The sequence below is a fragment of the Oncorhynchus mykiss genome, chromosome 4 (assembly GCF_013265735.2).
Source record: "Oncorhynchus mykiss isolate Arlee chromosome 4, USDA_OmykA_1.1, whole genome shotgun sequence".
NCBI classification, from domain to species: Eukaryota; Metazoa; Chordata; class Actinopteri; order Salmoniformes; family Salmonidae; genus Oncorhynchus; species Oncorhynchus mykiss.
In genome coordinates, this window is record NC_048568.1 from 27,185,472 (window position 1) to 27,201,350 (window position 15,879).

Below are 15,879 nucleotides of genomic sequence, written 5' to 3' on the forward strand. Positions count from 1 at the left end.
ATCAAATACACTTGTGAGCTACCCATGACTGAAAAACCCATGATGGATAATATAAATTCATACACAAGGTTGCATGAGAGCTATTCAGAGCATCAACTGACCAATGATAGACATTATTTTAGCACAAAGACATCCATATAGGCCTAAGCAATACAGTAAGTAAAACAAGTCAGTAATCAAAGACTACTGATAGCTGTGAGAACTACAGATTGTATACAAATTACAGCTGGTTATGTTGTGCCTCATGAGGGTTTTAGGATGAGTTCAAAGTGGATGACCCGCCCCCCCTGCAGAATCAACTGATATAGAAAACTTACTGGTGACTTGCTGTACTTGTTTTTGGTATGGAAAATGCTTGAGACTACAAGCAAGTGCTACAACACCTGCCAAAGTGATCTGCTACATTTTTTCTAATTTAACCTTTATTTAACTAGGCAAGTCAGTTAAGAACAAATTCTTATTTACAATGACGGCCTACCTACCTCAGCCAAACCCGGACCACGCTGGGCCAATTGTGCGCCGCCCTATGGGACTCCCAATCACGGCTAGATGTGATACAGCCTCGATTTGAACCAGGGACTGTAGTATTTGAACCAGGGACTGTAGTGACACCTCTTGCACTGAGATGCATTGCCTTAGAACGCTGTGCCACTTGAGAACATGACTGTCATTACTTCTAGTTAAATAAAGGTTCAATAAAACATTCTAGGCTACTGATTACAAATCAAATGAATCACTATTTAACAATAACAATTGCACAGCCATCGCCACCAACACTATGAAGTGTCCTGTGAAGACCTTGGCCAAATGGACAATTAGACAAGCTCTCCCTCAGTCTTTATAATAGGATTTGACAGTTCTCTGTTGTCCTACAAATTGATACCATCTGTGGCATCGGTGGTCCAAAGTGAGTGTCATATGCACAGCCAACCAGTAGAGGGCACCCGCCGACCATTAGCAAGACAGCCACAAAAAGGAACAAGGATCTTTGAATGCTGGGAAATATATTTCATCATATAGCAGTTGAATAAAAAGTGAGAAATGTATATCCTATATACAGTCTTACGCATACATTGGTTTCGTAATGAAAATTATTTTTGTCCGATGCCATTATTGTTTTAAAGTTTAATCTTCTAGAATGTTCTCGTCTATTCTCGGTTCTTAATCTTTACCCAGAAGCCCTGGTTCCCCACCGGTTTACCCATAGTTCATTACTTCGTTTCCTTTCTTCTGTCTCTTTAGCTTGTCCAAGATGTCGTTAATGGATGGAGCGTTAAACGTGTTCGGCACGAGAACGACCGGCGAGTCCGTTCGTTCTCAAAATGGTGAGCTATGTTGTTATCTCTTGGGTCGCAGTTTATGCCATTTGTGTTTTAATCGGTGTCTGCGGGAGAGTGGCGGACGGACTTCAATGGTTAGCTAACTAGCACTCCGCAGCACGTGCGGGAAAAAAATATGCGTCGTTTCGCCTCCCTTTTCCTAAATTTGTAAGATATGTTAATCAACTAGCTACCTAAGCATATTGTGTTGCCCACATTAGTATAAAAAGCTGTATAATAAATCAATATTAGCTACATTATCTAACAGTATATTATAGCTAATCCGTGCTAGTTAGGCTTGCTAAGTTGCTATATTAGCTAGCTAACGTTGGCTTACTAATACGCATATGTCATTGGCGTTAGGGAGTCGCTAACGCTACCAGCTACCTATCCCTGTGCGCAACATGATTTTCCCCCAAAAAATAGTTCCTAGGCGTTTCCCATTTTTTAGTACCGTTCATTCATCCATCCCAGAATGAACGGCTATGCTAATGGGGGAGAGAGAACACTGTCATTGTCTTGACGGAGCGGCTGGCTTCGTCCACCCCTCCTCATAGAACTGAGAGAACAATTTATATCAGTTTGAACAGTTTCGGAATTGTGCTATTGTTTCTAGATTGGTGAACTTAATTGTTGTTAGTTATTTGTAATAGTTAGCTAGCTAATACAGCTAGTATAACGTTATTTTTTGTGGCAAGGGAATCAGCTTTGATTGTGTGCCCACGTTTCTTCTGCAGTCATGGCCGCATCATCCATTGCCAACATCGTCAAGAGTTCCCTTGGCCCGGTCGGGCTGGACAAGATGTTGGTGGATGACATCGGGGTAAATACTTGTTGCCAATTATAGTCGCCGCCATCAGTCTTATTGGATATGGCTTGTGTACCATTCAGATTGACGGAAGAAATTCTTACAAATGCTCTAATGTTTAGGACGTGACTATCACCAACGATGGGGCTACCATCCTGAAGCTGCTGGAGGTGGAACACCCAGCAGCCAAGGTGCTGTGTGAACTGGCTGAGCTGCAAGACAAGGAGGTTGGGGATGGGACAACTTCAGTGGTGAGTTCTTCAACAGCTGCGCAGAACAAAGTGAAAGGTTGTCTGATATATTTCTACCCGAAAGACTCTTTTAAAATGTTAGATTTCAATTTGATCAAGTAAACATAATTTGGTGGAGGTTGGCCTGAACCTGCCTAGTCACACTCATGGTTCAAATGACCTGCTTCCTGTTTTTAGTACCGCTCATCTGCCTCTACAGATGTTCGGCTATGCTAACGGGATAGAGAGACTGTCCGTCATTGTCTGAAGGGGTTGGACGGCCTCCATTCCGCCACCTCTATATGAAATAACGGCACATTTTATATATAAATAAATGATCTTATTCATTAAATAATCTTCCCTGGCTTATTCATATTGTTCTTTCCTTTGTTTTAAAGGTGATCATTGCAGCAGAGCTGCTGAAGAGCGCAGATGAACTGGTGAAGCAGAAGATCCATCCAACTTCAGTCATCAGTGGATACCGCCTGGCCTGCAAGTAAGAATCTTGCCACAGTCTATCCAATTTCCACACCATTGTTTTGCATATTATCAGCCTTTTGAGATCCTTTTCCCCTCCACTCCTGGTTCATTACTTTGTTTACAAGGACAGGGGTGTTTGACTTTGTGTTGCCTGTTAACTGTCTCCAGAATGAATGTGTCAACCAAAGCATAAATTAACTCGTGGTTGTTTGGAACAAGTCACCTCTGGTTTCTTTCAATAAGATCATCTTCAATAACACAACTGTAGCTAGCAATTCTAGCACTAATGTGTAAACAAATTGGGGGTTGACGAGAGCGGTGTTTCTGTGGATAGCGGAAGAGCATTTGTTGCTATTGACAGATCTGTTTGATTCTAATCTTCTGAAAGTTCTCCACTATAAGACTGAACTGTGAAATTCCTGGTTCTGTAAACAGAGCTCTTAATTTAAGGATCGGGCCCTTTAAATTATTATTTTTTAAATCTGCCAAAGATGACACTCATCTAACTGCCTGTAGCTCAGGATCTGAAGCAAGAATATGCATATTCTTGATACCATTTAAAATGAAACACTTTGAAGTTTGTGGAAATGTGAAATGAGTGTAGGAGAATATAACACATCTGGTAAAAGATAATAAAAAGAAAAAAAAACATGTGACATCATATTTTTTTCTTCGATCTTTGAAATGGAAGAACAGGGCCATAATATCACTTAGGAGTCTATGTGCAGTTTAGATTTTGGCCACTAAATGGCATCAGTTTTAGACTGGTCCAATGAACCATTGCATTGCTGTTCAAAATGTTGTATCACAGAAGGGGTTCAAACTGTAGAACCTAGTTCCTACATTTGAATATAAAAATGGATTTTATCAAACAAAACTATGCTACATTTTATCTATGGGACCCTCAGGATGACTGAATGTAAGTACATTATTTACCTTCAGAGGTGAATGTATCAAACCAGGTGACGTGATAGTTTTTTGTTTTTGTGCACTCTCCTCAAACAACGACATACATTTTTTTCACTGTAATAGCTACTGTAATTTTGACAGTGCATTTAGATTAACAAGAATTAAGCTTTCTGCCCTCATAAGACATGTCTATGTCCTGGGAAATGTTCTTGTTACTTACATCATGCTAATCACATTAGCGCACGTTAGCTACCTAGCACTACGGACACACCGCTCCCGTAGAGGTTAAAATATCTTTCATTCCCACCAGGGAGGCAGTACGCTACATCAATGAGAACCTGACCATCGCAACAGATGACCTGGGAAGGGAGTGTCTGGTCAACGCAGCCAAGACCTCCATGTCCTCCAAGATCATCGGAGTGTATCCTTTCTTCCTGCTCACTGACTAACCTGAAACCTCCTCTTCCCATACACAGTACCAGTCAAAAGTTTGGACACTAACTCATTCAAGGGTTTTTCTTTTTTTTAAATATATATTCTACATTGTAGAATAATATTGAAGACATCCAAACTATGAAATAACACATATGGAATCATATAGTCCCCAAAAACAAATCAAAATATATTTGATATTCTTCAAAGTAGCCACCCGTTGCCTTGACAGCTTTGCACACTCTTGACATTCTCTCACTGTATATCTGTCATGTGCTTTAAAGGATCACAAGTATGGCTGGGAATTGCTCATGATAGGATGTTATCACGATATTTGGATGCGGATATGATATGCATTGCAATTCTCACGATTTGTATTCCAAACATATGTGTGTGTTGGCTGAAGAGACGAGAGCATAAAATACGTTTTTATCAGTCATGAAAATAAGTGCAGCAAACATGTTGGTTTACTCTCATGATAGCACATTTTTGACTTCGATACCAGGTTTTAGTATCGCTATTTGATCCCAAAACGATACCAAACCCCCTTTTTTTTTTTTTTTTAAATCTTTTTTTTTACTATTCACCGAATGGCACTTGATACAGACAGATCAACTCAGCTATTGCTCTGTTCAGCCATTGGTTGTCAGAGTTCGATATCATTACAGTTGGGAATTGTTTTTTCACTTTTTAGGCAGCCATGTATGCATTCATTGAATCATTGTACAATCATCTAACACCTAAAACAACGGTAATGTATTTGAATGTTAAATATCTTGATAAACTGGGTAAATCAACTCTATTCACAATACAGGTGAATGCCTATTATTCAATAGGGGTGTGTGCATGCATTGAGTAATTGAGCTTGTTTTAGTTGATTTCATGGGGCTACAGATGACAAACTTCCATTCAGGACTTATTTTATTGGGAATTGCTAAGAACATTCTTTTAAAGGCTCAATCTCTAATGAAAGTGTGGTGTCTCTAAGAAATGTGACTTAATTCATGAGGCAGAATTTGGCTATGGAATCTAGTGGAAACCAGACGATGTGAATGGGTTTTAGTGGCGAGGGAGACTGCATGAATTGATAACATTTTTGGTGACAGTCTGCTTTGAATTTTTTTTTGTGTTAGTTAGCATATCACAAACTAAGTACCAGGGTAGGGAATTGATGTTTGCTTCAGCTGTAAGCTGGCAAGGAAATTTGGCCTACAATTAAAGCTGGAAGCTACCCATATCAAGTCTATTCACAATGTGTTTTGTCCCTAATTACAGTTTCTGTGATGACAAGCAAGTGTAGAAAATAATTTTATCATATAAACTGCTCTAAAAAATGTATTTTTCATAACCAAAAATATTGTTTGAAGCTGGTATGCAAAAACTAAACTTAAGAACGGGAAGCTTAGAAATGGCCCACATGGAACAGATCTACCGCTTCTTGGACTTGCTTTCAATGAGAATGACAGATTTATAACTCGTGTTTCTATGCATTTGGTCAGGTTACCCAAAAAGTTACATATTGTAGTTTTAAAAAGATGATGAGCAAGCTATAGGATTATTTTTATTTTTTACAGTTTGGCGCAGGTACAGCCGACTAACGCTCTAGCAACAACACAGTGTTTTTTACAAATTGATAGTTGGAGTCAAAGTATCGACTAATACCATCCAAAATAATTTTGCGGCATGTAACTATTTTTATTTTATTTCTAATAATGAAATGGTGTCTTGAGCGTCACGTCCTGGTAGATTTGGTAGAGTTTCAGGCAGACTAGATGCCTAGGCATTGCATCAACCAATGGTTGCATGCCATTTCATCAACTGTGTAGTCATGCATCAGATTGCTACATATGTGGTTAGCTGATATGTTAACCTATCCAGGGTTTGTCGGATTTGGCATGCGCCTGCAATGTAGGTCGGCAGGAACTACCATTGAAAGCTGTGAAATCCTACTTCCATCCTATAGAACAGCTTGAATCCTTGACCGGTGACCGCCTCAGTGATGCAGACTTCTTTGCCAACATGGTGGTGGACGCTACTCTGGCAGTGAAGTTTGTAGATCAGAAGGGTGTGGCGAGGTACCCCATCAACTCCGTTAACGTGCTCAAAGCCCACGGACGCAGCCAGAAGGAGAGCTATCTTGTCAATGGATACGCACTCAATTGCACTGTAGGGTCTCAAGGTACATGTGTAAAAAAAACATTGTTGATGGTGACTGCGCGAGTTCCGTAACAGTACAACCATGAAATGACCATCTGATGCAAATGACAGACTCCCATTTAAATTTGCTGCTATGCTTGTTCTTGTTGCGTACGCAGTGATAAGCGTGGGAGACAGAAAGCTGGCTTTGAAAAGTAATGGTTGCGGTGCTTCTTGTATGAGCCGTGGCACTATTTTTCTGGCCACACATGCCACCATGACTAGATTTGCTTGTTAGGCAGATCTATATGATAAAGATTTTGTGTTAATTAATTTTTATTGTATAGGTTAATCCTGGCTTGGGACAGTAGTAGGCTAATATTACAGATAGAAATGTCATGAATAGAGCAGCTGACATGATTCCTCATTCTCTGTCAGGCAGGTTTGCTCTATGTAAAATAGATTTCCATCTGTACATTTAACATTCCCTAATGAGCAAGGGGAATCAGTAATTGTGTGGGGTTAGGTTTATCTTGACCAGGGTTAAGATTCTCTGCTGTTCAATAGTGTGATGACTGGGTCTGGTCCCCCTGTAGGCATGGTGAAGCGTTTGACCAACGCCAAGGTGGCGTGTCTGGACTTCAGCCTGCAGAAGACCAAGATGAAGATGGGAGTCCAGGTCCTCATCAATGACCCAGAGAAACTAGACCAGATCAGACAGAGGTACGTTGGACATGTCAAACAGAGGCTATTTGTACGAGACCTACTGTTTTAAATCAAGCCTTGCCACATGCATGACAACGTAAGACTATTCCCATTTAAATTTGCTGCTATACTTGTTCAGTGGTGTTAGCAGTGATACGCGTGGGAGAAATAATTCTGCCCCAGAGTTCAGGCTGCAGCTCTTCCCTGAGCTGTAATATGACTACTTTGGGCTGGACAACAGTTATTTTCTAAAGACAGGGTGATTTGTTCATGTCATCATGGCTTGTTGAGAGACATACACAGGGTTTGTACAAGAGACACACAATGTCTTCATGTTGATTTTGCTGTTCCAGGGAGTCTGACATCACCAAAGAGAGGATTCAGAAGATTCTGGCGTCTGGTGCTAACGTGATCCTGACAACTGGGGGCATCGATGACATGTGCCTCAAGTACTTTGTGGACGTGGGAGCTATGGCTATCAGGAGGGTCCTCAAGCGGGACCTCAAACGCATCGCCAAGGCAACGGGAGGTAAGCTACAGGTTTTGTTTACCTTTTGATAAATGTCATAACCGTTCAGGTCAACACAAGTTCTGAAACTGTCTTCTCTTTTTTAGTGAGTGATTGAAACTATTTTCTGAAAGCAACTATGTTTGTTTCCAGTTAGCTTGTTACCCAGAATTGAGTAGTTTTTTTTCTGTTTGTCCCTCAGCCACCATCTGCCCATCCCTGTCTAACCTGGAGGGAGAGGAGACGTTTGAGACAGCCATGTTGGGCCACTGTGAGGAGGTGGTGCAGGAGCGTGTGTGTGACGATGAGCTCATCCTGGTCAAAAAGTAAGAACAGGAACTGAAGTCTTATTCTCATCACAAATGTTTTGATCATGTACAACCTTCTTACATATCTTTACCAATGTTTTGATCGTGTACAACCTTCTTACATATCTTTACCAATGTTTTGATCATGTAAAACCTTCTTACATATTTTTACCAATGTTTTGATCATGTACAACCTTCTTACATATCTTTACCAATGTTTTGATCATGTACAACCTTCTTACATATTTTTACCAATGTTTTGATCATGTACAACCTTCTTACATATCTTTACCAATGTTTTGATCATGTACAACCTTCTTACATATTTTTACCAATGTTTTGATCATGTACAACCTTCTTACATATCTTTACCAATGTTTTGCTTTAGCGCTTTTATTTGTACCATTCTTTTCTCTCTATCCCCTGTTACTATTCACGTCTCCATCTTTTCCTTTTTCTCCTCCGTTCTTCTCTTAGTACCAAGGCCCGTACCTGCGCCTCCATCATCCTGCGTGGGGCTAATGACTTCATGTGTGATGAGATGGAGCGGTCCCTGCATGATGCTCTGTGTGTGGTTAAGAGGGTGCTGGAGTCCAAGTCTGTTGTACCAGGAGGTGGTGCTGTGGAGGCAGCCCTGTCCATCTACCTGGAGAACTATGCCACTAGTATGGTAAAGAAATACACCTGGGAATCACTGCTTCTTTATCTCTGTCCTGATTGTCTAGATGGGATCAGAGGTATTGTTGCTTTTGAAACCCATCAAGTTTCATTGGTTTTCCCATATGGAAACAATACATTTTGTTTTCCATTTTTTTAAACCAAATTAAAGATGTGAAGTGTCCTAAATGATTGGGGGGGATATTTTGTGTGATCTGTGAATGTCTTGTCCATTCCCAGGGTTCTCGTGAGCAGCTGGCCATAGCAGAGTTTGCCCGTTCCCTCCTGGTCATTCCCAAGACCCTGGCTGTGAACGCTGCTCAGGACTCCACTGACCTGGTCGCCAAGCTCCGAGCCTTCCACAACGAGGCCCAGGTCAACCCCGAACGCAAAAACCTCAAATGGTCAGTGTCACTAGATATTAATTTCAACATGCGTGTTGATGCCATTAAGTGAATGTTTTTATTTATTTTTTTAGATGCCATTCAGCTTGAGACCCGTTTGGTCAAGTTTTACTACAAGGATGCATAACATTCCCATTTTAAATTTCCTGCTATACCTGATCAGTGGTGTATGCAGTGATACGCGTGGGAGAAAGCATGCTGGCCCAGAGTGGAGACTGCAGTTTTCCCCTGAGCTGTAATGCCACTACTCTGGCCTGGACATTTTTAATGTCACAATGGTTTGTGTATTCTGCTTTGATATCAGTTCATCACAGCTTAACATGTTGTGAACCCAATTAGCTTCAGTTGTAGAAGTGCCAGCAGTTTACAATGCTTTTGTTCCAACCCCAGTTGGAACTAACCTGATTCAGATTATCAACCAGCTCATTATTAGTCTGGTGCACTAGATTAGGGTTGGTAGCTCTCCAGAAACGGAGTTGGAGAGCCCAGCTCTACATTGGTGTGGCTGTGACGTGTTTCTCATTTGAAGTTATCTTCTCCCCTAAAGGATTGGTCTGGACCTGGTGAATGGTAAACCCAGGGACAACAAGCAGGCTGGTGTGTACGAGCCCACCATGGTGAAGACCAAGAGCCTCAAGTTTGCCACAGAGGCCGCCATCACTATCCTCCGTATCGATGACCTCATCAAGTTGTTCCCAGACCAGAAGGAGGGTGGGCCTTCGTACCAGGACGCCGTTGCATCAGGACAGATGGACGGGTAGACATTCCTGTATCCTGTAACTGGTTCCAGTTCTGGAATCTGCCCTGGGTTTCTTAGATCCCAAATGTGGTTCTGGTCCGCTTGGCTTTGTCTCTGTATTTATACATACAAGCTCTTGGCTGTTCCGTCATAGGTTGTGCACTCTGCTTGTTCCCATGTGGTAACCTGTTTAATCTGGGAAATGTAACTGATTCTGTTGGACACAAATAAACCCTGCTGGATTATTCTGGTCTGTATTATTATAAAACAAACATGTAGTTGTCATAGCAAATCAAACTACATCATCTTGAAAAAGCACAAGTTCAGTTCATCTATTCTGTATTGGAAAGTGGACAGGTAATAAACAGTACATTCATACCTACAACAGGATACTGCACGCTAAGGTACTGCAAGTTTACGCCGTCTTTGGGCACTTGTATATTTAAGGAAGGCTCTATGAACTGTAGAACGTGGTTTAAGGTACATTGCTGTCATTCCATGAGAGAAAAAGGACAAATAGGAAGGCTGAATTCTCATTAGGTTGGGTGTGAACAAGTCCAGTCATGTAAGCCAGTTGAGTTATTTGCTGATGGAAAAAAGACTAGCATATGTTGCCCAATGACTAGGTTCACACAGGCAGAAAGAATTTTGCTTCTAAACCTTATACGTTCCAATACATATGTTATGGAAAATGAAGGACCAGTATTGGATGGTCCACAATAGAGACTGTTGCTGCTTTCTTCACCTAATTACATAATTTTCAGCGAAGTGACAATCTAATAACCACCACTCTGCTGAAACAAGTTGTGTAATAAAGCATTCTAAACGTTCCCTTTAAGACCAATATGGTGATCCTGAATGTAGCATCGTTGTACTCCTATTCAGTCACACCCTTTCTACACACATGGCAATGCCCATCCCTCCCCCAATGCAGAGAGAAGCCACACCCCTCTGACCACCAGTCCTCTGGAGCGCGTGCAGTAGGGTCACCAGAACCCGGCAGCCAGACATGCCTATGGGGTGTCCCAGGGAGATGGCACCTCCAGTCACATTCACCTGTATAGGGGAGAGAGACCAAAGATGTGGAATTCAACTGTTTGCCCCAAACAATAGTGTTGAAATAATGGTTCATCAAGTTACCTTATCTGGGTTGAGTCCAAGCTCTTTCACTACAGCGATGGACTGGGCAGCGAACGCTTCATTTATCTCAAACAGGTCCACTTGATCCAGCTGCCAACCGGCTTTCGCAACCTGGTAAAGAATCAGTGAACATTCTTTCAAATGAAAAGGATTATATACTACAGGCATTCAAGAGTTATACACATCGGAACATTTGCTGATTGGTTCTCACCGCTTTCCTGATGGCTGGGATAGGCCCAGTTCCCATGATTGCCGGGTCAAGGCCGGCTTGAGCCCAGGAGGTGATTCTGGCCATTGGCTTGAGGCCTCGCTTCTGCGCTTCTGATTGGCTCATTAGAACAGTTGCTGCAGCTCCATCATTTATACCTGAGGGAATACATGGCAATTAATATAACACAAAAAAAATTGTTTGGCGGTATGCAACTCTGTGTATCCCACCTGAAATATGTCAAGGTTATGACCATGTAGAATCTAGATCACTGCCAGGAGAAACAGCAGACATAATGTAATTGGAATGGTCAACTGGTAACCTTCCAAAGGATAATTGAGTTGAGAGAGATCAGTGACATCACAATGGGTCAAGGATGAGTGCCCCCTGCGTACCTGACGCGTTGCCGGGGGTGACGGTGCCGCTGCCGTCCTTTAGGAAGCAGGGCCTGAGTTTAGTCATGGCTTCCATGTTACTGCCATGGCGAGGAAACTCGTCTGCTTTCACCTCCACTGGGCCTGAGGAGAGCGGAATGTTACAATATAGTTCATGAAACATCTACATTCGTAATAATCATTTAATTAAGCAGAGAAATAATAGGTGTTGGTCATCTAATTCACTTCTAAGGAATGGTGGTTAGCGATATAAGAACCATTGGGTCATGCACCCAGCCGTAAGTGATTTGAGCACACTTGAGGTCTCGGGGTTCATAAACCAGCACAACAAATTCCTTGCCTTTTCTGGACGGCACCATGACCGGAACAATCTCCTGATCGAAATGTCCTGCTTTCTGGGCAGCCTCGGTCCTGTTCTGGGATTGGGCGGCAAACTGGTCCTGAGCCTCGCGACTCACACCCCACTGCTTAGCCACATTCTCAGCTACATCCAGAAAATGAAGACAACATTCCCTACTGGATTAAGACACCCCAATGTTCCTCCTTATTGAACTGAAAAATATCAGTTACATTGTGTAAGATGAATAAAGTTCATATTCAGTTAAGAGTCATTAACACGATGTTTAGCATATTTTCCTTTCTGCAATACACCTGAATTCCAGTGTTCTGTTTGTGACATAGGTTTATGGTCACTAGACCATGAATTAAACTCATATCTGTTGATAGTGATTGACGCCAAACAGGAGGTACAAGGACCCGAGGACACCGATTCTGTGAAACACTGATTTTGTAGCAGCTGACAACATCAATGTGTTTTGACTTCCTACAAGCCTCTCGGGCTGGTGATTAGGTAACACTTGGTGCCGTCTGATTAGAATATAAAGGGCCTGTCTCCAAAAGGCCAGCTAGACATTTTCTCTGCTTTGGTGCAACCGGATTGATATGTGATTAATATTATCAGCGACTGCTCTCCTTTTCACCTGGAATCTCCCATTACACATTGATATCAATAACTCTAACTCTGGTCCCCTGACCTGTGATGCCCATGTGGTAGCAGTGGAAAGCATCAGTCAGTCCATCAGCGATGATAGAATCCTGCATGGTGGTGTCACCCATCTTTACTCCAGCCCGCATCTGCACTGTGTGGGGAGCCTGGGGGTCAAAGGGGAAAGAGTAATTGCCGATTAATGGGGACATTTGGTAGAATGGTATTGATTTCACCCCATCTTTCTCTCACTTACACCCCCCTTCCTCTCTCGCCTTCTCTCCATCATCTCTCATATCCCTCCATCTTACCCGGCTCATGCTCTCCATGCCTCCAGCCACCACCACGGTTGACTCTCCAGTCTGGATGGACTGAACGCCCAGACACACTGCCTTCAGCCCAGATCCACACACCATCTGGCAGCTCCAGGCAGGCACTGGGTAGGGGATACCTGCCGCAACACTGGCCTGACGGGCTGGGTTCTGCCCATGACCTGGGGAGGAGAGGAGATTAGAGGAAAGGATTGGGAGCGTGAGATGTGAATGATTGCAAGAGAGATATCAGAGGCTTAGAATGGCTAGTACACTAGTTCAGTGGTTCCCAACCAGGGGTACGAAACTCAGCAAAAAAAGAAATGTCATCTCACTGTCAACTGCGTTTATTTTCAGCAAACTTAACATGTAAATATTTGTATGAACATAACATGATTCAACAACTGAGACATAAACTGAACAGGTTCCACAGATAGACTAACGTAAATTGAATAATGTGTCCCTGAACAAAGTGTGGGTCAAAATCAAAAGTAACAGTCAGTATCTGGTGTGGCCACCAGCTGCATTAAGTACTGCAGTGCATCTCCTCCTCATGGACTGCACCAGATTTGCCAGTTCTTGCTGTGAGATGTTACCCCACTCTTCCACCAAGTCACCTGCAAGTTCCCGGACATTTCTGTGGGGAATGGCCCTAGCCCTCACCCTCCGATCCAACAGATCCCAGACGTGCTCAATGGGATTGAGATCCGGGCTCTTCGTTGGCCATTGGCAGAACACTGACATTCCTGTCTTAGGCGTCTCACATTGCAATTTATTGCCCAGGCCACATCTGCAGTCCTCATGCCTCCTTGCAGCACGCCTAAGGAACGTTCACGCAGATGAGCAGGGACCCTGGGAATCTTTCTTTTGGTGTTTTTCCAGAGTCAGTAGAAAGGCCTCTTTAGTGTCCTACGTTTTCATAACTGTGACATTAATTGCCTCCCGTCTAAGCTGTTAGTGTCTTAACGACCAGGTGCATGTTCATTCATTGGTTATGGTTCATTGAACAAGCATGGGAAACAGTGTTTAAACACTTTACAATGAAGATCTGTGGAGTTATTTGGATTTTTACAAATTATCTTTGAAAGACAGGGTCCTGAAAAAGGGACGTTTCTTTTTTTGCTGAGTTTAGAACCCCTGGGGGTACTCGACCCATCCACAGGGGGTAATTGAAGATGCACATGAGGGGATACTATAGGGGAACTCCGGGCAGTGCAAAAATCCATTGATGGTACAGTAACCGAAAAAGGTTGAGAACCACTGCACTTAAATTTGTCATTTAGGAGACACTCTAATCCAGAGCAATTTACAGTAGTGAGAGCATACATTTTTGTACTTTATCATACTGGTCCCCTGTGGCAATCGAACCCACAACCCTGGTGTTGCAAGCACCATGCTCTACCAACTGAGCCACATGGAACTATTAACTAAGTAGCTAGCAGGTCAGCGCTGATAAACAGCTAATAAACAGACTGGGTTCCGTTCCAGGTGGTCTTTACCTGCTGTCAGAACGTGCCCCATGATGACCTCAGACACCGCCTCAGGCTTAAGGTTGGCTCTCTTCAGGACATCCTTGATCACCACAGAGCACAGATCTTGGAGGGGCACAGTTGACAGAGAACCATTGAAAGACCCTGTGAAACAGAATAATAAAGTTGAGAAATAACGTTATATTCAGTATCCACAAAAAGAGCAGGGCATTGATTGCTTTATAACGGGTAGCTGGGTTTTGAGAAATGCACTTGGCCATTAGTACTGATTCCATGGTGTGACAGCACTCTCCCACTGCATTACATCAGACAACAAGATAACAGACATTATCATCAACAAATGTATTGATTGATTAAAGGTTGCAAAGACACCGTCCAACTAAAATACGCCCAACCCCATTCGGTTTGATCTCCAGCCTATCGCCAATACTGTAGCTGCGGGTCCATGGTACTATGACCAACAGCCAATCGCTGTTTCGAGAATCTGGGCAGAGGGTGAGGCAACCAATCAAGGTTCAGCATAAGCGAACCATTGACAATCCTGGTCAGGAGGTAGCTCGCGACAATGAACGACAGTAATGGTCTGTTCAATTCATAGGTTCAAAAACATTAAAACATGTTGTTGAACAAATAAGAACATTGTCAAAACCAGGACTGGAAAAATGTGCACGATCGTTCAAGGAACGTCAGCATCGCTACAAAACCAATCTCGTGTGATAAGGAAATGCAACAAATAAATATACATACAGACATCTCTTATTGATACAGGTAGCCAGCTATGTTGAAAAATATTGCCTTAGTGTGGAATCAGACAGATTCAGAACTTATTTACCAATGGGGGTCCTTGCAGCAGAAACGATGACAACAGACTCAGTGTTCATATTGACAGCTAGCTGGTAATCCTTCAGATTTCACTGTGTGCTGCTCGGTCCCTTGTGTCTTCCGTGTTAGAGTGGCCGGCTTGCTATCTGTCTGAAACACTGAACTTGTAAATGGACTCAAGCATGTTGATTCATTTGAATGACAAAAGAGATCCTCCTTCGGCAAGCAGCACGAAGATCCCTGGCAGTAGCAGGGACAGATATTTGACGAAAGCACCACCCAATGGCTAGGAGGACTTCAGACATGATTTTGGCAGCCACACAGGCTGTGAAGCAATGTCTCTTTTGTCATTCAAATGAATCAGACTAGTAGCTCAGTCTGTACACCATGCTGGCATCAATGGCGTACCACACACCCCTTGATGCCAGCATGGTGTAGACAGACATTGCTTTCCCCAGATAGCATATGCTCACGTCATAAACCATGGAAAAACTAATTATAATTACAGGAAATTAGCTATAAAACTGCAACATTTTTCTCTTTGCTCCATGACAAAATGGGTAGAATTGTAGGAAGTCTCTGCTTCCCTACAATACAGGAAATAGTGTACAAAACATTATGAACACCTACTCTTTCCATGAGACTGACCAGACTAAAGATATGACCCCTTATTTTTAAGCCTCAAGAAAAATTAAGACATGGATTGTGTGTGTGCCATTCAGAGGGTGTATGAGCAAGAAAAATATTTAAGAGCCTTTGAACAGATATGGTGGTAAGTGCCAGACGCACTGGTTTGAGTCAAGAACTGCAACCCTGCTGGGTTTTTCACGCTCAACAGTTTCCCGTGTGTATCAAGAATGGTCCACCACCCAAAGGACATCCAGCCAACTTGA

The 15,879-nt window shown here is 42.6% G+C and overlaps 2 protein-coding genes across 2 annotated transcripts; one reads left to right on the top strand and one right to left on the bottom strand.

Moving 5' to 3' along the window:
* The first annotated feature begins 993 nt into the window (after positions 1-993).
* On the top strand, positions 994-9,880 carry tcp1 (t-complex 1). The gene is made up of 12 exons (XM_021600692.2): positions 994-1,325; positions 2,057-2,142; positions 2,250-2,378; positions 2,756-2,853; positions 4,057-4,167; positions 6,176-6,357; positions 6,911-7,037; positions 7,373-7,548; positions 7,730-7,853; positions 8,313-8,505; positions 8,733-8,896; positions 9,444-9,880. The coding sequence occupies exons 1-12, from the start codon at positions 1,253-1,255 to the stop codon at positions 9,655-9,657; spliced, it is 1,677 nt and encodes a 558-aa protein (XP_021456367.1). The 5' UTR covers positions 994-1,252; the 3' UTR covers positions 9,658-9,880.
* acat2 (acetyl-CoA acetyltransferase 2) lies at positions 9,876-15,221 on the bottom strand. The gene is made up of 9 exons (XM_021600693.2): positions 14,997-15,221; positions 14,174-14,308; positions 12,675-12,856; positions 12,413-12,530; positions 11,719-11,862; positions 11,379-11,501; positions 10,987-11,141; positions 10,776-10,886; positions 9,876-10,691 (listed from the first exon to the last, which is right to left on the bottom strand). The coding sequence occupies exons 1-9, from the start codon at positions 15,043-15,045 to the stop codon at positions 10,521-10,523; spliced, it is 1,188 nt and encodes a 395-aa protein (XP_021456368.1). The 5' UTR covers positions 15,046-15,221; the 3' UTR covers positions 9,876-10,520.
* Positions 15,222-15,879: the final 658 nt, after the last annotated feature.